We start from the raw sequence: 23,352 nt of genomic DNA, 5'->3' as shown, positions 1-23,352 counted from the left end.
TACTATCAGGAAATTCACATTTAATCAAGAAGAAAAAATATATATGTCACAGAAACTAGAAAACTCATTCAGACATTATCAACCTAAGCACGAGATCATCCTGTGAGTGTATTTAAGAAGAGACAAGATAATAAAAGATAAAGTATTCAATAACAGTTTAAAAGTGGACAAGAAGATAAAATTATAACATAGTTTTGAAGCCCTGGTCAAATTTGACTAACGATAAAGAAGTTCTTTAGGTGAGAGGATCTATGGTGATTGATGTTAACAAGAGTGCATGATATCTGGAGTCATAGAAAAACTATGGATAACCAGCCAGAAAGATATGACTGGATAGTTATGGCTATGACAGATGGACAGAGGCATATTCCAGTAAGCAGGCACAGTACAATATATGTAATTAATGGGAAAGAAGAGACATTAGAGGTATTTGGGCACTAGAATCAAGGCAAAACTGAAATGTTTGCAGTTTGAATAATAGTAATTACAGTGCAATGAATGTAGCCCGTTATACTGTTGATGCAATAAGCTTTGATTGAATTGATGAGAAAATGTTAAATTAAGGTAAGAAAATGTGATCAAGGGGCTGAAATGTAGAATAGTTTGTAGATAACAGTGTTATAACACTTTACATATGTGGGAATGAAAGACATGGATGCACCATGTGTTCAAGTCACACAGGCAGGACAACATTTGGAGGAAAAGTGTTTCTTTCTTGAAATACTAAATGAATGGGAAAATTCAGTGCCCACTTCGTGATCAGTATTTACTATTTTTTTTATGTCAAAAACTAGGCATACCTTGAAGCATAATTCAGATTCAGCTGTGCTCCATCATAATTTGTCTCATTTTGTTGTGAAAGGGAGCAAATACTAAATACCTTACTATATAGTTCAACAAAATATATATGGTTATATCCTCCACATCACAAAATGGTAATCTATGATGGGGCAAGGTAAATCTGGCAGTCAAAGAAGCATTAGACTTCTTTGGAATGAAACTGAGATGACAAGGATAGATCCCATGGTTTGAAACCATATATAATCTCTCTCAGGCATATCACAGCTCACAGAGGTACTGAAATGGTGGAAACTGAGTCTAACTGTAGTGGAATCTTTGGTTGTCTTTTGGATTAGGTAAACCCACAAAGATTAGACACTAGGGGTTTAAGAAGAGTTACCAGAAGTCTCAGATGCAAACTTACTATATCGTCCTGTGTGTTATTGCTCTCTGCTGTCCATCAGAGAGTTTCTTCTTTTACTTGACATTTGATTCAAAATGAATAATTTTTCATTTATTAGTTTGTAATATTATATTAGAAATAGAAATTGACCAAGATAGAAAATGGTATTGAGAAGTGTGAATCTTGCTGATAGCTCATTCAATGTGGGTAGTGAGGGATGATAGAGTTTATGAGGCATTCCAAGTTCAAAATAGTCACAGCCTTAGAAGATACACAAGGACTTATACAGCTTCATAAAAATGATGTTTATCCAGGTAACTTCTTTTAAACAAATAAGTAACATGATTTTATTTTTTTGAAGGAACTTCCTTGGCAGCATTGTGAACAATGAATCATTTGAGGCTAAGTGGTCACAGTAAGTCACTCAGGAAAACAGCAGTATTGTACTTTGTTTGATGAAGCTGCAACTAGAGTGGTGACACTATGGATGGACAGGAACATTTATTGAAAACCCACTGTCAGCAAAGCACTAAGCTATGTACTGAGATACAGCCTCTGCCTTCGAAGGGATCACAGTCAAACAGATACACAGGAAAAGTGGTTATTCAATCAAGTAAAACAATGGGTAAATAGCATAGCTTTCACCTAGAGAATTCCTGGAAGCCACTCAACAAATTGTCTTTATGTCTCCCTAGGGAGACATTTTTAATGAACTCCAAGTCTTGTTCCTTCCTCCCTTTGCTGTTCTAGTTTCTAGTACTCAGTAGAAGCTTTGAGGTCCCATTGACAAGGGACCAGGTCTGGGTTGGTGCCAATTCTTGCCTGCAGTGAGAGAATTGTCTTTATGCACATTTCATCTTCAATAATAAACCCAAGGATGAACTGCAGTCAGGCTCCTGGCTTTACCCTCTTGGGACTATCCAGGGAACCAGAGAAGTGGCAGCACTTCTTTATCATCTTCCTAGGTCTCTACTTGCTAGGCCTTTTAGGGAACCTACTACTTCTGTTAGCTATTGGTTCTGATGTCCACCTCCACACTCCCATGTATTTCTTCCTCAGTCAGCTCTCGCTAGTGGATCTTTGCTTTATCACCACCACAGCTCCTAAAACACTGGAGACTTTGTGGACTGGAGATGGATCAATCTCATTCTCTGGATGCCTGTCTCAGTTGTATTTCTTTGGTGTTTTTGCAGATATGGATAACCTGCTTCTGGCAGTCATGGCCATTGACCGTTATGCTGCTATCTGCCACCCACTCCTCTACCCACTTCTCATGACTCCTTGTAGATGTGAGGTTCTAGTCAGTGGTTCATGGGGAATAGCTCATTGTGTGTCTCTGATGTATACGTTATTGCTCTCTCAGTTATATTTTCATACCAATCAAGAGATTCCTCATTTTTTCTGTGATTGTAGGCCTCTCTTACTGCTTTCCTGTTCTGACACTCACCTCAATGAGGTCCTGATGATGGCTTTGGCTGGAGTTTTGGGAGTCAGTGCAGTTCTTTGCATTGTAAGTTCTTATGTTTGTATTTTTTATGCTGTGGCTAGAGTTCCATCAGCACAGGGGAAAAGAAAAGCCCTGACCACATGCAGTTCCCACCTCTCTGTAGTCCTCCTTTTCTATAGCACAGTCTTTGCTACCTACCTGAAGCCTCCATCTACTTCTCACTCCTCTGGGGAGGTGGTAGCTGCTGTTATGTATACCTTGGTTACTCCCACTCTAAACCCCTTCATTTATAGTCTGAGAAATAAGGATGTTAAGAGTTCATTGAGAAGAGTTCTGAACATTGAAAAGTCTCAGGACTAAGGATCATCATTCAGGAAGGATCACAACCCACATCACTACCACACATGCAAAATGTGTCAGTTAACAATGTTGCTCAGGGGAAAATTACATGATTGCTATGGTTAATCTTCAGGTTTTCTTTTCTTTTTTTTTTATTAGATATTTTCTTCATTTACATTTCAAATGCTAACCCCAAAGACCTCTATACACTCCCCCCCACCCTGCTTCCTAACCCACCCACTCCTGCTTCCTGGCTCTGGCATTCCCCTCTACGGGGGCATATTATCTTCACAATACCAAGGGCCTGTCCTCCCATTGATGGCCTACTAGGCCACCCTCTGCTATATATGCAACTAGAGACACAGCTCTGGGGGGTACTGGTTAGTTCATATCGTTGTTTCTCCTACAGGGTTGTATACCCCTTTAGCTCCTTGGGTACTTTCTCTAGCTCCTTCATTAGGGGCCCTGTGTTTCCATCCAAGAGATGACTGTGAGAATCCACTTCTGTATTTGCCAAGCATTGGCATAGACTCACAGAACAGAGCTATGTCAGGGTCGTGTCTGCAAAATCTTTCTGGCATATGCAATAGTGTCTGGGTTTGGTGGTTGTATATGGGAAGGATCCCATGTGGGGCAGTCACTGGATGGTCTTTTCTTCTGTCTTAGCTCTGAAATTTGTCTCTGTCACTCCTTCCATGGGTATTTTGTTCCCCATTCTAAGAAGGAGCGAAGTATTCACACTTTGGTATTCCTGCTTCTTAAGTTTCATGTGTTTCACATATTGTATCTCAAATATTCTAAGTTTCTAGGCTAATATCAACTTATCAGTGAGCGCATATCAAGTGACTTCTTTTGTGACTGGGTTACCTCACTCAGGATGATATCCTCCAGATGCATCCATTTGCCTAAAAATTTCATGAATTCATTGTTTTTAATTGCTGAGTAGTACTCCATTGTGTAAATGTACCACATTTTCTGTATCCATTTCTCTGTTGAGGGACATCTGGGTTCTTTCCAGCCTCTGGCTATTATAAATAAGGCTGCTATGAACATAGTGGAGCATATGTCCATATTACAAGTTGGAATATATTCTCAGTATATGCACAGGAGAGGAATTGTTGGATTTTTCCAAAAATACTATGTCTTATTTTCTGAGGAACCACCAGACTGATTTCCAGAGTGGTTGTACCAGCTTGCAATCCCACCAACAATGGAGGAGTGTTCCTCTTTCTCTACATCCTCGCCAGTATCTCCTGTCACCTGATTTTTTTTTCAATTTTTATTAAATATTTTCTTCATTTAAATTTCAAATGCTATCCCGAAAGTCCCCTATACACTTCCCCTGCCCTACTCCCCTTCCCACCCACTCCCACTTCTTGGCTCTGGCATTCTCCTGTACTGGGGCATATAAGATTGCAAGACCAAAGGGCCCCTATTCCCAATGATGGCTGACTAGAGCATCTTCTGTTACATATGTAGCTAGAGACAGGAGTTCTGGGGGTAATGGTTAGTTCATATTGTTGTTCCACCTATAGGATTGCAGATCCCTTTACCCCATTTTTAATGGGGTTATTTCAATTTCTGGAGTCCAGCTTCTTGAGATCTTTGTATATATTAGATATTAGTCCCCTATCAGATTTAGGATTGGTAAAAATACTTTCCTAATCTGTTGGTGGCCTTTTTGTCTTATTGACAGTATCTTTTGCCTTACAGAAGCTTTGCAATTTATGAGGTCCTGTTTGTTGATTCTTGATCTTACAGCACAAGCCATTGCTGTTCTGTTCAGGAATTTTTCCCCTGTGCCCATATCTTTGAGGCTTTTCCCCACTTTCTCCTCTATAAATTTCAGTGTCTCTGGTTTTATGTGGAGTTCCTTGATCCACTTAGACTTGAGCTTTGCACTAGGAGATAAGAGTGGATCAATTTTGCATTCTTCTACATGCTAACTACCAATTGTGCCAGCACCATTTGTTGAAAATGCTGTCTTTTTTCCACTGGATGATTTTAGCTCCCTTGTCAAAGATCAAGTGACCATAGGTGTGTGGGTTCATTTCTGTGTCTTCAATTCTATTCCATTGATCCACCTGTCTGTCACTCTACCATTACCATCCAGCTTTTATCACAATTGCTCTGTAGTATAGCTTGAGGTCAGGCATGGTGATTCCACCAGAGATTATTATATTGTTGAGAATAGGTTTTGCTATCCTATGTTTTTGGTTATTCTAGATGAATTTGCAAATTGTCCTTTATAACTCAGTGAACAATTGAGTTGAAATTTTGGTGAAGATTGCATTGAATTTGTAGATTGCTTTTGGCACTATAGCCATTTTTACTATATTGACCCTGCCTATCCATGAGCATGATGGTCTTTCCATCTTCTGAGATCTTTGATTTCTTTCTTCAGAGACTTGAAGTTCTTATCATAGAGATCTTTCAATTCCTTAGTTAGAGTCACACCAAGTTATTTCATATTTGGTACTATTGTGAAGGGTGTTTTTTCACTAATTTCTTTCTCAGCCTGCTTATCCTTTGTGTAGAGAAAGGCCATGGATTTGTTTGAGTTAATTTTATATCCAGCTATGGCACTGAAACTGTTTATCAGGTTTAAGAGTTCTGTGGTTGGATTTTTAGTTTTTACCTGACTAGTTTTGAAATTTCCCTGAACACAATATTTTGGGCTTTTCTATGAAGGTATCTCTGGAGAGATTTCACCAAGAAGGCAAGATCCATTTGAATATGCATGACACCATTTGTTCCATAGAATTATCCTAGTCTGACAGATGGAAAAATTAACAACCTAGCTTATTCTCATTATTCATCTGTTTTTGATTGTTGACCACAGATGCAATGTAGCCCTCCACTGCATCCTCCTGCCTTGCTTTTCTCATCCTTATGTATGGTATTCTTCAAACTATTAATAAAAATGAAACTTTCATTCTTAAATTGCTTGTCAGGTGCTTTGCCACAACAAGGCAAGTAACAAGTAAAATAATGTATTGGAAAGAATAGTATGTTGAGTTTGATATTCTTTAATTTGCCTTCTTATACTCATATTCCTGACGCATGAATATCCACTTCAATCACTACAATCATTGGGTAATTTAAAGTATTTTTTCCAGTGGTTTTATAACAACAGCCCCCTGATATCCTTATAGGTTTTACTGAATCTCCTGTCCTGGAGAGCTAGTGAATTAAAGTATTTTTGTCTTTTTCTTGTATCTTTCCTCCAGCTGAACATGGATACAACTTACAAATCATGTTAAAGGTAGCTTTAGTGTTCACCGAACTTAAATCACAAGTAAGGAGTCAGGAAGCTGGTGAGTCTGACAATAACCCATGTCAATAGGAGCAGGATTAGAAAGAATATAATTTTATTTTATCTTTTAATGGAGAGTATATTACAACATTCTTTTAAAAGTGATTTATTATTGCTGTTATTGTATGTGTATTTATACAATTACTTATGACATATCCTTATGTGGGAAATCAAATTATAAGTTCAACCATTAAATTTTCATGCTCAAACCAAATAAACACAATAGCAAAGAACCGTTCAAATGTCATACTGCAATAACATACATGACCATTGTTCTAGATTTCCTTGTGCTGGTGCCTTATTTCTATAATTTTATTTTCATTAATCATTTACAGCAGTGCTACATAAGCAATGGGCTACAGAGTGGCAATCCAGTACTTGCCTTCACTGTGTGATAATCAACAGGCTACAGAATGATAACCTATTACATATATTCACTATGTGATGATCAAACCAGAGCGCTTTTTATGTTGTATGCAGTAAACAACTCATCATAATTTACATAATCTTTTAAACTAACATCTAAAAATTGTTTAACTGTCATCTTCCACTGGGCATAGCTTTTAAGACCTAAAGAGGACTTTTGAGAAAGAACATAATTACTCCATCTCCAACCCATAGACGGAGACTTTTCAATCAAGACACTGACAGTTAAATAGAAAATCTTCACTGCCCTCCATCTTAGGTCACATTTCAGTTGGTTTGCAGTAAAGATGCCTTCTTAGTGCCTGCTGCACCTCCTGGTTCCTCAAGCTATAGATGACATGATTGAAGATAGGGATAACTACTGTGTAGAGTAGTGCAATGACCTTGGAGAGGAGCAAAGGGCACAGTGTACAAGACCATGAGTGATCTATAGAATGTGGACACCACAGCCAGGTGAGAGGAGCATGTGGAGAAGGCCTTGGTTCTTCTGTCCCCAGAGACAACTCTCAGCCCAGTCACCACAATCTGAATGTAGGAGATCAGAACCAGCCCAAAGGGGACAGTCAGGAAGACAACAGAGAGAACAAATGTAATCACCTGGAAAACTTGGGTATCTGACAAAGCCAGGTCCATGATGGGTGAGAAATTGTATTAAAATTAATCAATTAGGTTGGGGCCACAGAACCACATCTGGCCTACCAGAATAACAACTAGTCCATCCACCATGATGCCAAACAGCCGGACGGTGAGCACAAACCCCAGGCACCACTGAGGCTCCATGAGAAGTGGGTAATGTAGGGGGTGACAGATTTCAAGGTAGTGATCAACTTGATAACCATTGTTTCTTTGAACATTATATATATATATATATATATATATATATATATATGTGTGTGTGTGTGTGTGTGTGTGTGTGTGTGTGTGTGTGTATGTTGTATGTAGGTATGTATGTTTATAAATACACATATGTAAAATCTACTCAGTCCATTTTTGTTGTTTATGCTTTAGGGCTGACTACCCTGCATTGGAAAACCAATGAATGGATTTATTCCTAGGGGAGTCTAATTCTTCTTCCTCAAGAAATTATTGGCTGCCCATAGTTCTTTGTCTAGGGATAGGACCCTACACAAATTTCTCCCTTGCATGTTAATATTGCTGCTGTTTCTGTCTTTTTTCCGAAGCCATTTCTAGCAGAAACCTTTTCATAATATACCACTTGGTATTCTGGCTCTTCCAATCTTTTCTCCTTCTTCTGAGATGTTTGCTGAACCATAGAGACAGAGACAGGTAGTGTGATGTAGATGTATCCATTGGAGCTTGAATCCTCGTGATTGGTTGATTTCTGTTCTATGTTTAGTTGTGATTTTCTGTGATGAACTCTGTGGTAGTATGAATATGCTTGGCTCAGAGAGTGGCCCTATTAGGAGGTGTGGTCTTGTTAGAGTGGGTGTGGCATTGTTGGAGTAGGTGAGGCCTTGCTGGAGGAACTGTATCACTGTGGGGCTGAGCTTTGAGATTCTTCTATCTTCCCATGAGACAGCTCCAATTTTTCCTTCAGAACAAGATGTAGAACTCTCAGGCACCATATCTCTCTGGATGCTCTTATGCTTCCCACCATGACAAAGGACTGAATCTCTGAAACTGTAAGCCAGACTCAGGTAAATGTTGTGCTTTATAAAATTCACCTTGGTCATGGTGTCTCTTCACAGCAATGGAAACACTCCTTTGTTGTTAAAAAAAAAAAAAAGCTTCTTTGTTGAAGGGTTGTAGCCATACTTATCTGTGGATATAGGATAAGATTTAGAAAGTAGTAAGGAATTATGTTGGCTTACCAAAGGGTCACAGCAGATACTTTACTAAGGTCTATGACCTCTCTAACCCTGGGAAGCTGGCTAGGTTTCCTGTTAAAGGTATGACTTTTCTGCTGATGAGTCGACTTTAAGTCCAATTAGACAGCAGTTGGTTGCCACCAACACATAATAACCACTTACTGCACTTTTGTATATATCTTTTCCTGTTGGCCATTTCAGTGCAACAATAAAAAGAGCTGGAGGCTGGAGCTGTGTGAACAGGAAGGCAGACTGAGAACTAAATCTTTGGGAAAAGGAGGCAGGGGAGTAGGGTTGAGTTGGGATGAGGAGACTGTCTCCAGATAAAGACTAACCCCTTATACTATGCAGATGTCTCCATGTCTTTATTATTAAAAGAGCAGCACCCATATTCCCAAGTCCCCCACATTATTTCTTCTTCTTCTTCTTCTTCTTCTTCTTCTTCTTCTTCTTCTTCTTCTTCTTCTTCTTCTTCTTCTTCTTCTTCTTCTTCTTCTTCTTCTTCTTCTTCTTCTTCTTGATGTTCTTGTTCTTCCTCCTCCTCCTCCTCCTCCTCTCCTCCTCCTCCTCCTCCTCCTCCTCCTCCTCCTCCTCCTTCTTCTTCTTCTTCTTCTTGATGTTCTTGTTCTTCCTCCTCCTCCTCCTCCTTCTCTCCTCCTCCTCCTCCTCCTCCTCCTCCTCCTCCTCCTCCTCCTCCTCCTCCTCCTCCTCCTCCTCCTCCTCCTCCTCCTCCTCCTCCTCCTCCTCCTTCTTCTTCTTCTTCTTCTTCTTCTTCTTCTTCTTCTTCTTCTTCTTCTTCTTCTTCTTCTTCTTCTTCTTCTTCTTCTCCTTCTCCTCCTCTTCCTCCTCTTCCTCTTCCTCCTCCTTCTCCTTGTTCTTCTCCTCCTCTTGTTTTTCTTCTTCCTTCTTCCCTTTTCTCCTCCTCCTCCTCCTCCTTCTACTCCTCTTCCTGCTCCTGCTCCTTCTTTTTCTGCTGAAGACAGGGTTTCTCTGTGTAGCCAAGGCTATCATGGAACTTACCCTGTAGATGAAGCTGACCTTGAACTTGGAGATCCTCCCACCTCTGCTTCCCAAGTGCTGGGATAAAAGGTATGCAATGTGAACACATGGCCAACTATGGGACTTCACTGAACTTCTGTGAAACCAGTGAATCCATCTGACCTCTTCCTATCAATCCAGTGAACCAACCTGAGAGCTGCTCCCAGTAAACCTGCCTTTATACTTTAATTTGGCTCAATTCAATTTATTTAGGTGATGAAACCTAACAAGTTTTAACATCTAGGGATGGATATTCAAATAGTTCACCATTTGTTGCCATTCTTATTCAAAACACCACATTCCATTCCATGGAGCCCATAGACTTGTAGCCATACATATAGTGCCAGGAGCCATGGCCTCAGCCATGGCCTTATGAAAATTTCTGACTTACATAAAAAATCCTGAGAGAACATTTATGGTAATAACAGTAAGAATGTTTGTGGGTAAAGAGGACACTGTGACCATTGGTTCCAGTAGCTGAAGATTGCCAACTGTCTTTCAGAGAGCTGCCAGACTCTTCTCACCTCCCTTGAAGCCTCCTTATGCTTATATTGCTACTCCTGAATAAAGTTTTTCAGTACTTGATCAGTATAATTTACTTGCTCTCATTCTTCATGTCTCTTTTCCTTCCCACTCTCTCATTCCCTTACCCTGGGTCCCCACTGATTATGCTTGAAGGTCGGGGCAATATAGCAAAATGCATTTAGTCTAATTTCAAGCCTCCTTAGTCTATCAGTCTTCACACAGTTAAAAATTCCCACGCCCAAAATCTCTTCTGAGACTTGAAGCAATTGCTTATTAGTAGCCCCCTGTAAATCAGAAGCACAAAGCAAATTACATACTTCCAACATACAGTAGCACAGAATTTATATTACCATTCTAACAGAGGAAAGGGGACATAGTGCAATCCTGAAGCATTAAAATAGCTAAAGTTAAAAAAAATCCATACAAAACAGACTATAACCCATGACTGTATTTAGATAACTGCCAAAATAAATTATTAAAGCCCCAGGTCTCAGTTTTTGATTCCTTTTCATCTTAGTCATTCCCTGGGTAGTTTCATTAACGTTCAGGACATTACGTATAACTCACATGGCACCACATTCCAAATCTTTTTCATTCTACTGTAGATACAATGTAGAGGAGATGACTACATCCAAGCCCATAAAAGATGCATCACTGACAAATTCCAGCCCAATCTGCTCTCTAGCCTTCTCTTGACACACCCACAGTAGACTCAGTTCATTACTGAGGTTTATGGTGTTTGTATTAGTTTTCATGTTTTATTTCCTTTGAAATTTACAAATCTTCCTCTTTAAATAATACAAACCAAATCTTATATTCAGAAGGTATTTTTTTAAAGCGATAACTACATCCTTATTTTCAATAGAGAAGTAAAAAGCTGCTCATAGCATTCTAAAGTTTCACAAGGGATGAAATCCCAGATCTCCCTATGCTACTGGGAAGAAGGGAAGATACACAGGTATGGGGAACAGACTCAGTTCTCAGGGTTGGCCTGGGATGCTCACTTCATCACATTGTGCTGACAGGGGACAGCATGAGCTGCCAACTGCAGAAACTGGGGGACTTGAATTAATAGTAGAGAAGGAGAGATCTAAACACATCCTGTAAAACTCAGTCCCAAACAAAGCAGTGCTTTCATACTAGGGAAGAAAATAAAAGAAATTCAGACTATTCTCTTGGAGTGGTGATACTCTAAAGAGCTCAACTCCAAATGTCCCAGTGCATAGTCCCCCTAACCCAGGAGTCAATCCTTTGTCCCACCACATGCCACACCCTGCAAGGTCTTATCTTTGTAGATGGTGAGGGAAACATCAGCACCTTAATTAGTGTTCCTGCCTGTGGTAGATCAAATAAGACTTGATCAGAGCCCCACATGAGGGGATAAAGTAGCCATTATGTGCTGACTGTGTCACCTATGGGCTTCTGTCGACTCTATCCCTTACCAGGTACCATATCCCACCACAGTTACTGGCACTCTGAGAAAAACTGCTGCTTTTTCCCCCGCGGAAAGAATACAGTGGGTACAAGGCCTTGAAGGTGAATGGCCATGATGGTCTAGTGAAATGCATTAATCTTAGTCTAAGTTAAGCGACTAGAACTAGGACTTCAGACACAAGGAAATATTTGAAAATCTGTTGAGATATGAAGGAAGTATAATAAAGCCTTCTGAAGCATCTGTTCTCAACAGGGAACTTCCACTCCTATTTTTGACTCTGGATAAAGAATTTGACCTTTATTTCCCATGTTCCCATTTAGGTTATCAGGGCAGAGACTCAGGCAAGGTGAGATACTGTTTGAGATACTGCTTCCTAATTTGTGTTGTTCATGATGGTAGATGAGTGTGACTTTCATTATTGTTTCTGAGTGCTTGTACATGTAAATATGTATTCTATTTCCTATTTTATGGACTAAAGTGGCTTCTCTGATAATTTTATGTATCTTAATAAACATCTCTTTAAAATGTAAGTAAATGTCTTTACATGAATTAAAAAAAATGTTTTCCCAGAATCGGAATTTTGGAATTTTGATTTTTTTTAATTTAATTATTTGGGATTCAGATGCAAATTGTTTAAGTTATGTGTTTTTAAAGGAAAGGCAACTAATATATTTGAGTTAATTTTATATCCAGCCACTTTGCTGAAGTTGTTTATCAGCCAGAGAAGTTCTCTGGTAGAATTTTTGGGGTCTCTTATGTGTACTATCATATCATCTGCAAATAGTTGGAGAAGATGTAGAGAAAGAGGAACACTCCTTCATTTCTGGTGGGATTGCAAACTGGTGCAAACACTCTGGAAAACAACCTGAAGGTTCCTCAGAAAATTGGAAATAGATCTCTCTGAAGACCCAGCTATATCACTCTTGGGAATATACTCAAAAGGTGTCCCACCATGCCACATGGACTCATGTTCCACTATGTTCATAGTGGACTTATTTGTGATAGCCAGAAGCTGGAAACAACCCAGATGTCCCAAGCCTAAAGAATGGATTCTGAAGATGTGGATCATTTACACAATGGGATACTACACAGCTATTAAGAACAAGGATCTCCTGAGTTTTGCAGGCAAATGGATGGAACTAGAAAATATAATCTTGAGGGAGGTAACTCAGACCCAAAAGGACCTGCATGGTATGTACTCACTAATAAGTAGATGTTAGCCAAAAAATAATGTACAGAATACCCAAGATAAAGTCTACAGAACTCAAAAAGATCAACAACCTGAAGTGCCCAAGTGAAGACCCCTCAGTATCACTTGGGAGGGAGAAGAAAGCAATCATAAGTAGGTAGGTAGGGAGGGACATGGGAGGGAAAGTGGACAGGGGAGGGGGAGGGAGTAGGGGAGGAGAATTGAACCTGATCTGGTATTGGGTGAAGGAAAAGGACTGAAGCCCTGAGGGCTAGCAGAAAGAATGGAAACAGCAACCCAGGGAAATAGGAGGTTGTGGGGATCCTCCAGAATGTACCAGAGACCTGGGAGGTAAGAACTTTCAGAACTCGAAGGGAGGGACATTAGATGAAATGCCCTACAGTGGCGAGAGGGTACTTCTAGAGCTGACCGCCAGCAGAAAGACAGGGCATCAAGTGAGGGAGAGGGGGCCCATCCCACAGTTACAAGTCTGACCCATAATTGTTCCTGTCTGAAAGAATTACAGGAATGGAAATGAAGAGGAGCCTGAGGAAAAGAAGATCCAGGGACAGGTCCAAAGTGGGATCCATCTCAAGGGGAGGTCCCCAGGCCTGACACTATTACTGAGGTTATGGAGTGGTCATAAAAAGGGACCTAGCATGACCACACTATGGAAGACCCAATAAGCAGCTGAAAGAGTCAGATGCAGATATTTGCACCCAACCAATGGACAAAAGCAGCTGAGCCCTGTTATTGAATAGAAGGCTGAAAGAAGCTGAGGAGAAGGGTACCACTGTCAAGAGTCTGTAAGCCCTAAAGTCCTCCCATCTGACTGGGGATCCAAGCAAGAGTTCTTGGAGTCAGTGTAGGCACAGGAAACTGACTTAGATGCAGATTTATTAACACAGTTGGTAATTTGGCTGCACTGTAGGAAAAACAGTTCTGGAAGGTAGAGCAAAAAGCATGAAAACAAAAATATTGAGATAAAATCTAATAAACCTAAAGTTAATATTGGTGATTTGATGAATTGACATAAACTATATTGTTACTCAACTCCCACTCAGAAATATTAATAAATTAAAATGAATATCATATAAATATTATATGAACAATATATTATATTGTGTTACATGAATAGTACACATTATATAAATATTTTGTAAGTATTATATGCCAATAAATATTATATCTTACATAAATAATATATACAATTATATATTATATTTTAATTATGTACATATTATTATTAATTATATATATATTATAGAAATATTGTTAAAATAAAATTAAGTAATAATAATTGCACTGTTTCAATAGGCTCACATTCCACTAATGTCAAATGTCTACATAAACACCAGTTCCCACAGGTATGTTAGCCAAATACTCACCCCCATTGCTCAGTCTCCATGTTGTTTTTTCTTGTTTTGTTTTTTGATACAGAGTTTCTAAACCTTAGGTGTCCTGGACTCAATTTGTAGATGGGGTAGCCTTGAACTCACAGAGATACTTCTGCCTCTGCCTCCTGAGTGCTGGGATCAAAGGTGTTTGACACCATGCCTGGCTCTGTCTTGGAATTTGATCATAAATGAGCCACAGCATCTGTAGAATTCAGCTTAAAGCTCATCATTTTATTTTGCAGTATATTACTCTAAGTTTCATGAATCTCTGCATTCACTATATGTTGGATTTCTCAAAAACTGCTGTGGCGCTGCCCCATCTTTGATATTATTGCCACCCTTTCCTCTTTTGTATCTGGCAAAAGGTTTTACCAAAATTTTATTATTTTTAACATCAAGGAAATTACTAGAACAAAAGAAAATAAATGACTTGATACTTATGGGAAAAGAAATTTGGACAGAATGATTCCTTGGAGAGAAAACCCCAAGATGTTAATGCCCAAGATGCTGCTGGGAAAGTATGAGAGGGTTCATTCTGGTCTTCCCTCTGTCAGAACACAAAGTGAGATCTGCTGAGATTAAGTATTTTAAGTATAAGTAAGTTCATATATATGCATTCTAAAGTATGTACTGCAGCTTAGAGTAATGGGCAAATGTAATATTGGCAAAAAATTTCTTTCATTTCCCCGTATTTCTATCTCTCTCTCTTTCCTTCCTTTCCTCTCTTCTCCCATACTTCACTCCCTTTCTTCCTTAGACACAGTGTCTTATAGCCCAAGCTAGTATAAAATATCGATGTAACCCAGGGGAACTAACTCTTTAAACTCTTTATTTAAAAAAAAACATTAATTCAGTTATTTGTTTACTTTATATCCATTCTTATCACAGTTTCCCTTCCCTCCTTTCCTCCCAGTCCCTCTCTCACCCTGCCCTTTCTTTTCTCTTCAAAGAAGGGGAGGCCTCCAATGGGTATCAACCTGCCTAGGCATTTCAAGTTGCAGTGAAGACTAAGCACATCTACTCCTACTGAAGCTAGACAAGGCAGACCAGTAAGGTGAAAGGGAACCAAAGGCAGTCATCAGAGTCAGAGAGGGCCCCTGCTTTTACTGTTAGGGGTCCCACAGGAAGACCAAGCTGAGCAACTGTTACATATGTGCAGAGAGCCTAGTGATCCACCACCTCCTGAGAGCTTGGCATATGTGGAATGTGCCTTCACATGGACTTTAAGGGTCTTTTCCTCATCTCTGATGAAAGGAAGTTCAGACCAGAGCCATGGGTGAGTGAGGGTAAGTGGGGGCCCTCTGTGACTACAGTTTGTGAAAATAGACAGAGTAGCTTCACTGTACAAGACACCATCTGGAAATCTTTTATTTTCCTAAATTGTTTGTAGATAGTTTTTTTTGCATGCACTCTTGGTGTGTTTGGGATTTTCAGATCTCTGGATAGGCTGTGTATTCAAGCATATAATATGTTGTTAATATATGGCAGGGTGTATGTGCATGAGTTTGTTGAATCTGGTGGTGGAGTTGGGCGCTTGTATTCATGTAAGAATGGGAGGAGATAATAATAAGAGAGAGAGAGCAAAAAATTCTAGGGTTCACTCTTAGTATCTGTTTAAAGTCAATGATCATTGGAGAAGCAGGTTCTGTTCCAGTGCTAGTAACAAGTTAGGTCGTATTTGGCATTAAAGAAATACATGATTCTATAGGAGTGTTTTTAGCAGAAGAGGGAGGATTCTATTATCAGGAAAATAAAAATAATTTGTGAACCGTGGTATAATATGCTTCTTGCATTACTTCTTTCATATAAACCCCCAAATACTTGACAATGTGTGTCAGTTAGTATGATTCATGATTCTTGGAATGCTCCACTCTCAACAGTTATGTTAAGAACATTTCCCTCATACATGTGTTCATGGCAGGCATCTTTTTGCTGTCTGTGATGACTCCATGATAATGTAATGAAATTTCCATAGTGCTTTTGATGCTAACTAATCTGAATATGTCATGTAGGACAACAAAATGCCAAAGCAACTGTCTCTCTATTGCTAAAGTCATTTACTTAGTCCAGGACATAGATTACTTGTGTTCTGGTGTGTTGTTTCTATATACTCAGATAATCTTCAAGTTTAGCGTCACAGTCAGGGGAATCTTGTGGATAAAGTATAGATGCAAACTGTAATAATAGGTAAATGTGATCTCATGAGATTTCTTATCAAACACTGAATAGGTAATGTTCTTAGTGAGCCCAGTAAATGCAGAGGGCAGTATTAGAAAAAAACCAAGAAAGTATTTTTCTCTCTTCCTAGAACTTGCATTCATGTGCAATAAAACCTAATACACCAAATTAAGATACAGTCTATTGATAACAACAGATCGGGGAAGGGCAACAATTGTGTGTGTGTGTGTGTGTGTGTGTGTGTGTGTGTGTGTGTGTGTTTGTGTTCACAATGAGACAGTCTGAAAAGCACTGAGTTTAGGATAAAAACAAGGAAATAACCCATGTAGATTTATCAAGTGAGTAATATTCACCCCAGTCAAAACAAGAACTGGTCCTGACTTGGTGTTCAGTGTGGTTAAGACAGGAAGTTGAACAGCAGAGATGCATGCACAAGTAAAGAGGGGGATAGTGGTGCATGATTTTCTAGTTCACCACAGTGTGCTAAACCTTCAAATAACATGGGAGGCCCTGGAGAGCTCAGAGCATTAGACATAGGTAACAGTGATCCAAGATGTGTTTTCAAAGAGGAAAGACTTGGAAATAAATGAAAATAATATCATTCCAAGACTCCCAGATGCATTTAGGAATACATTAGTATTATTAGTAAATGCATCAGGAATACTATTCATTCTACCAGTCACTTACGATAGCAGTGAGTGGCTAAAAATATTCACCATTTTAATTCCACCCAACTTTTGTATATTGTAGGAATTGCAAAGATTTGAAAGAATATACTGTAATTAAGAAAAATCTCCAATGATTGTGTGCTGTGGCAAAGAAGACAAATGTGAATCTATACCTAGAATAACTGACTGTAGAATTAGTGACATTTTTACTTTGTGCCTTTTCATTTATTGTTTTTGAGTGAAAAGGGTGGGCAGAAATAATTTCTCTTTCCTGACTGTATAGACCACAAGTCACTCCAAATCTCAATGTTCTTGAATGTGACAAGTGAACTAAAAATTGTGTATGCCCAGCCCACTTCTCTATTTTAACACTCTAATCTTCTACAATTCCCTTTTTCTATTTATAAACAAATGATTATATATATTGAATAGATTATATGTTAATATTTTGCAAAATTAAAAATGTTGTAAAAGGTGTGCATTCCTTAGTTCATCTGCCATTGAGGCCCTTTTCTCAGAGATCCCGACCATTAGTGGTTTCTTCTGGTGTGTTCCGAGGGTTTTTCTACCCACAAAAGAAGATTCAATGAGAAATCTCAGCACACTGATCATCTTGTACTGAATCTTGATTTTTGTCATTCAACAAGTCATCCTGGAATTCTGAATGTATGCCCTACGTGTGTGCATCTATTTTATACATACCTAAAGTATGTATGATTGTTTGCATTTTTCTGAGTGTATGTGGTAGTTTTATTTTGAGTGTGTTTATATACACATATATACTTAAGTTCTGCATATATTTTCTTTTATAAATGTAATAATTTAGTCATAGTTTTGGGTGTTTTGATTATTTCTGTTCACTTGCATTTAAAATGATCAAGTGAACATAATGGTATATAATATGTAATTTTCAACATGTTGAGGAACTTGGACAGGTAAGTTGTAATTATAATACACATGGTTAAAAATTTACAAAGCTGATAGAATTGAAAGTTTATCTTTGTATAAATAGTACAAAATCCTGTCCTGAAAAATTCCTCTTTTAATATCCTCAAATGAATACAGGTTGTGCGTAAACATTTTGTTGTTGTCAAACACATGAACTACAATCCTAAGTCTAGTCTTTGTAACATACAGTATGACCCTAAACAATGTAGACATGCTGTGTTCCTGTAGTCTGTTCTTCCAAAAGTAGCAAATTATAACAGAGAGAACAGGGAGGTTAATAAGCTGCTGCAAGTCATCACTCTAATGATTACCCAGCTTCCCTTGCACTCATCCATTCTGTGTTTGTATTTATGTCTTCATAATTTCACCATGTGTCCTTACAGCCATCACTCCACTGAAATTGCAGAATAGTGTGTTCACAGGGATCAGTCATTATTCTTTTCTGTCCTTACATCTGCCTCTTCTTACCTCACTCCATGATATTGGGAACTACTTATCTTTTCTCAGTTTCTGAATATTACCCACTTAAAAACATCCTACATAAGCACAAAACCTGAGTGTACATCCTCTTGGGAGAAACTAAAATTAAACAGATTACAGAGGTATTTCACTGAATTGTCCATTCCTTCCTTGTAACGGGTTTTGCCTTTAAAGGACAGTTTCACGATATAGCTCATACTGGCCTGGAAGTCATAGCAACCCCCCATCCCTCCCTCAGCTCTCAAATGCTGGGATTGCAAATGTGAAGCACCACATCCAGTTTGTTTGTTCCATATTGCAGAACTGTCTTCCCAAGCATATAATACAATTTGCTTTGCTATTTATTCATTGAAGGATTCCTGCTTTACTTTGAGTTTTTGGTTTTTATAAATGAGTATTCTATAAACATTAATGTGTAATATTTTGTGAATATATCATACATACATATATATAATGTGAATATATTATACATTTTCAGTTTACTGAGGAAAAGACTGAAGTTTTGAAAGAACTCAGTGCAACTGCAGCTGTAAATTCTAATCAACAAGCTCATGATAATGTGTTAATATCTGGTTGATTTTCTTTCTATATTTTTAACATTGATCATATATACAAAGAGACTGTCTTTTCGAATTGGTAGCATGCATCTGGTGTAGTTTACCATCTTCATAATCTTTTATAAATAACAGCTTTATCTTTGTTGAATTTTCTCTACTGTACATTTGTTTTTGTTGTAAAAATTCCTGTTATTTTTTTATTATTTTCATCAGGCATATGTTTCTATGGTCCATTCACTTATTTACTTAGCTTGAGGCAGTGAAAATTTAGATACTTCTATTTATTTTATTTCACTTTTTATTAACACATAATTGTACATATTAATGAATGTGATATGAGGTTTTGTTTTTGTTTTTGTTTTTGATTTTTTAGGTAGATCCTTACTGTGCTGATCTAGATGGTCTGGAACTTGCAATGTAAAGGAAGCTGGGCTTCACAGTGACCCACCTGCATCTGCCTCCTAAATGGTGGACTTAAAGTCATACATACATCACTATTGTCCATCCCCAGTGTGAGGTTTTGATATGCATGCTAATTTATAATGATCAAGACATGTTAGTTTGCATGCCCATTACTACAAAGGCTTATTATTTCTATGTGATTTGTCAATGATTATTCTTTACTTACATATGAATGTAAGGTGAATGGTGTTTCTACTTATTGTTTTCACTACATAACAAAACTTTGATATGTCTTATTTTCTTAGTTTCTATTTGGGTTTTCCTTTTTATCTATCGGTTATTTAAGTGATATTTCTTAGTTTGAAGCGCTAAGATTTTTAGATCCCTTTCTTATAATTTTCTGACTCTGATAGAGCTTATCTTTGTTGAATTTTCTCTACTGTGTATTTATTTTTATTGTAAAATTCCTGTTATTTTAGTTTTTCCATCTTATTTTCTTCAGGTTCATTTTTCAAAGAACAGTTTGAATAGTCCTATTTTCTAAAATAAAACCAACCAACCAACAAACCAAAACATAACAAAAAGACTCCTAGCTTTTTAAAAAAGACTCAGTCTTTGCTTGACTTAGTAAATGTTCAGTGTGCCCCAACATCATGAATTCTTTTATTTTTGTGTTCAGTGATTTACATATGTTAACCAAATTGTGAAGTTATGTTGTTCAGGTTTTCATATTCTTACATACTCTTTGGCTATTTACTCAATCAGTTGTATTGAAAGGTATATAAAAATATGTCTTAATTGTAGATTTGACTACATAGTCTTCATTCTCTTAACTCTTAAGGCTGATTACTGGGAGTTTGTATTAGATCCTGATACTGTGGGTGGTAGGGGAAAATAGCCCATATCTTTTCCCAATGCCTCAACATAGTCTGAGGGCTCCTCCTTCTGTTGAGCTTGTGTGGCTGCTTTCTTTTTCAAATGGCAGTTTCCTTGGTTAATTTATTGTGTCCTTCTTCTCTTCACCCTCAGTGTTTATGTTATGCTTTTTCTTCTTCCTACTAACTCTTCTCCTTTCAAGTTAATATCACTGTGGGATAGTTTTTTGGGGGGACTGAAAATGGGGTATTGCCATAATTCTACAACCTCTCAGTATTTTAAGATTTTCAGAGCCACACTCATAGCCCCACAGCTGTGCTGTAATCCTGTAGTGCAAATTACCCTACATTTCCTTTCCTTATATAAATTTTGAAGTTTGTGGGTTCTCCCTTCCACTCCCCCATCTCTCCCTACAATTTCTGTCACCTTGTCTTTTTCTATTTTTCCCCTCTCTCCCTGTATTGAAACCAGGTCTTCCTAGGCTTGCCTCAAACTCATAATCTTTTTTATTTCTTGAAAGATTTAGATCATCAAGGAGGATGTAGAGGTTCATCATTGACTGCTTGGGCTCAGGAGAAGTGTAGAAATTTTTACTAAGCCAATCTGTATGATTCTCAGGAACTAAAACAGAAGGTAAATCATTATTCCCTTAGTCTGCGTGCTTTCAACAGGTTCAACCCTTGATTTGAATGCTTTGTGTGAGGTTATGGTAAGGTCCTGTCAAAAGTGCCCTTATGTATTTGGCTTAGTCCTAACATGCTTCACTTATTAGTCAAACACCATTTTAGAGGTTCAGAATTTATCAGGTATACCGATCTCTAACTCTGTTGTAAGTAAATGAGTCCACGACTTCTAAGTGTTATTTAAATAGAAGCTCACCCTAAGTTCCTCCATAGAGTCATCTTGTGTTTCACTTAATCCCTTCAGAGTAATGTTTTAAATTAAAAAAAAAAAAAACCAAAAAACAGAACACATTGTTTTTCTTATGTTTTCCCCTACCTAGTGATGGAGAACTCCACTTCAGTGGATGAGTTTCTCTTGCTTGGCCTGACCAGTGTTCAAAAACTGCAGCCCATCATTTTTGTGATGTTTTTAACCATTTACTTACTGAATTTGGCTGGAAATGGAGTTATATTAATGATCGTCACTCTGGAAAGAAGACTCCACTCCCCTATGTACTTCTTCCTAGGAAACCTTTCTTGCCTGGATATTTGTTACTCATCGGTGACCCTTCCCAAGGTTCTCATCAACCTTCTCTCAGGGCGTAGGGCCATATCATTCCTAGGCTGCATCACTCAGCTCTACTTCTTCCACTTTCTGGGAAGTACAGAGGCCATCTTGCTGGCTGTGATGGCCTTTGACCGCTTTGTGGCCATCTGCAGCCCACTTCGCTACACTGCTATCATGAATCCTCAGTTGTGCATCCTGTTGGCTGCTACGGCCTGGTTCACAAGCTTCTTTTATGCTCTGCTGCATTCTGTCATGACTGCTCACTTGAACTTTTGCCACTCGCACAAACTCAGTCACTTCTTCTGTGATGTCAAGCCCCTCTTAGAAGTGGCCTGTGGCAATACAGTGCTCAACCAATGGCTTCTTTCTGTTGTCACAGGCAGTATATCCATGGGGGCCTTCCTCCTCATACTCTTCTCCTATTTCTACATCATTGCCTTTCTTCTGTTCAAGAACAGATCCTGCAGAATGCTTAAGAAGGCTCTGTCTACCTGCACCTCTCACTTTATGGTGGTTTGTCTTTTCTATGGTCCTGTTGGTTTCACATACATCCGCCCTGCCACAGCATCAGCCTCCTCCATGAGTGAGGATCGGATGGTGGCCATCATCTACAGTGCAGTCACCCCAGTGCTGAACCCACTGATATATACTCTAAGGAACAAAGAGGTGATGTTGGCTCTGAAAAAGAATTTTGGGAAGAAGTTGTTTAAAGGCAACCAGCTACATGGAGGAGACCAGTGACACTCATGTCTTAAGTACATGAAGGTACTTCATTCTAATAAATGATTAGTTACCTTAATTTTCCCCTCTTTTAGGATTTATGAATATTTCAGGCAAGACAGAAAGTTCAAGTTTCATGGGAATAGACAAACCAATTCTACAGTATTTTAAAATATAATTTTTTTAAAAAGATTTATTTATTGATTATATGTAAGTACACTGTAGCTGTCCTCAGACACTCCAGAAGAGGGCGCCAGATCTCGTTACGGATGGTTGTGAGCCACCATGTGGTTGCTGGGATTTGAACTCTGGACCTTCGGAAGAGCAGTCGGGTGCTCTTACCCACTGAGCCATCTCACCAGCCCCTAAAATATAATTTTAATGTGTCAAGGTTTTTCAAAATATCCACAGTAATATACCAAGATAATTAAATGCTATACAAATTTAAAAGAAGACAGGAGGGACAGAGAAATGGGACCAAGTTCTTGATATATATATTAGACAACTTGTTTGGCCTTTGCCCTTGATTCCTGTAATAGACCTTTGAAAATGTTAGGTAGCCTTAGTAACTCATGGACCATTTGACTCACACCTGAGTCTATATTAACAACCAGTTATGGTAGGCTCCAAGCAAATCTCAGATGGAAGGTTGGTTATGACAGAAAATTTTATGATTAGATATTGAGACTTGGGACTTGTTGACACTAACTTGATTCTTTAGTGAGGAAGAATAGAGATTAAGTTCAGCTATAAGACCAAAACCCCAAAGTAATGAAATTAAGTAAGGAAGTCTCAGTAGAAACTCAGCATTCAATATGAGGTTCACATGTTTGAACATCTGTGTTTGGAAAGGTTGCACACCTTAAGGACCTCACAGAACTTTTTCTGTGTCCTTTCCACCACCAGTTCTAATGTGTATTCTTGTCTATGATAAACTACAATTATGAGTGCAGCATTTTTCTGAGTTCTGTGAGGCTTTCCTGAAACAACAGAAAACTATTCAATTGCAAGAATGAATCTATAATTATATATGAATCTATAATCTATCATTATAACAACATAGAGCTGGAGATTAATGTTAAATGACATATGGCAGGCATACAAAGACAGCAGGGTCGTACTGTAAGATTGTAATCTACTTGTGGGTAAAGACATGCCCTACTTTCCTC

General features: G+C 38.4%; 2 protein-coding genes and 1 pseudogene across 2 annotated transcripts; 2 read left to right on the top strand and 1 right to left on the bottom strand.

Moving 5' to 3' along the window:
* The first annotated feature begins 2,027 nt into the window (after positions 1-2,027).
* Positions 2,028-2,990, top strand: LOC110284160 (olfactory receptor 1f45-like). The gene has a single exon (XM_021149848.2). It carries the CDS (start codon positions 2,028-2,030, stop codon positions 2,988-2,990), a length of 963 nt encoding a protein of 320 aa, XP_021005507.1.
* A 3,981-nt stretch (positions 2,991-6,971) lies between these two features.
* Positions 6,972-8,736, bottom strand: LOC110312237 (olfactory receptor 11A1-like; annotated as a pseudogene).
* A 12,502-nt stretch (positions 8,737-21,238) lies between these two features.
* Positions 21,239-22,204, top strand: LOC110284293 (olfactory receptor 12D3). The gene has a single exon (XM_021150012.1). It carries the CDS (start codon positions 21,239-21,241, stop codon positions 22,202-22,204), a length of 966 nt encoding a protein of 321 aa, XP_021005671.1.
* The last annotated feature ends 1,148 nt before the right edge of the window (positions 22,205-23,352 follow it).

The sequence above is a fragment of the Mus caroli genome, unplaced genomic scaffold (genome assembly GCF_978045245.1).
Source record: "Mus caroli unplaced genomic scaffold, Mus_caroli_1 scaffold_18, whole genome shotgun sequence".
NCBI classification, from domain to species: Eukaryota; Metazoa; Chordata; class Mammalia; order Rodentia; family Muridae; genus Mus; species Mus caroli.
The sequence above is the reverse complement of the archived record's forward strand: the minus strand, read 5'-3'. Positions and strand labels throughout refer to the sequence as shown.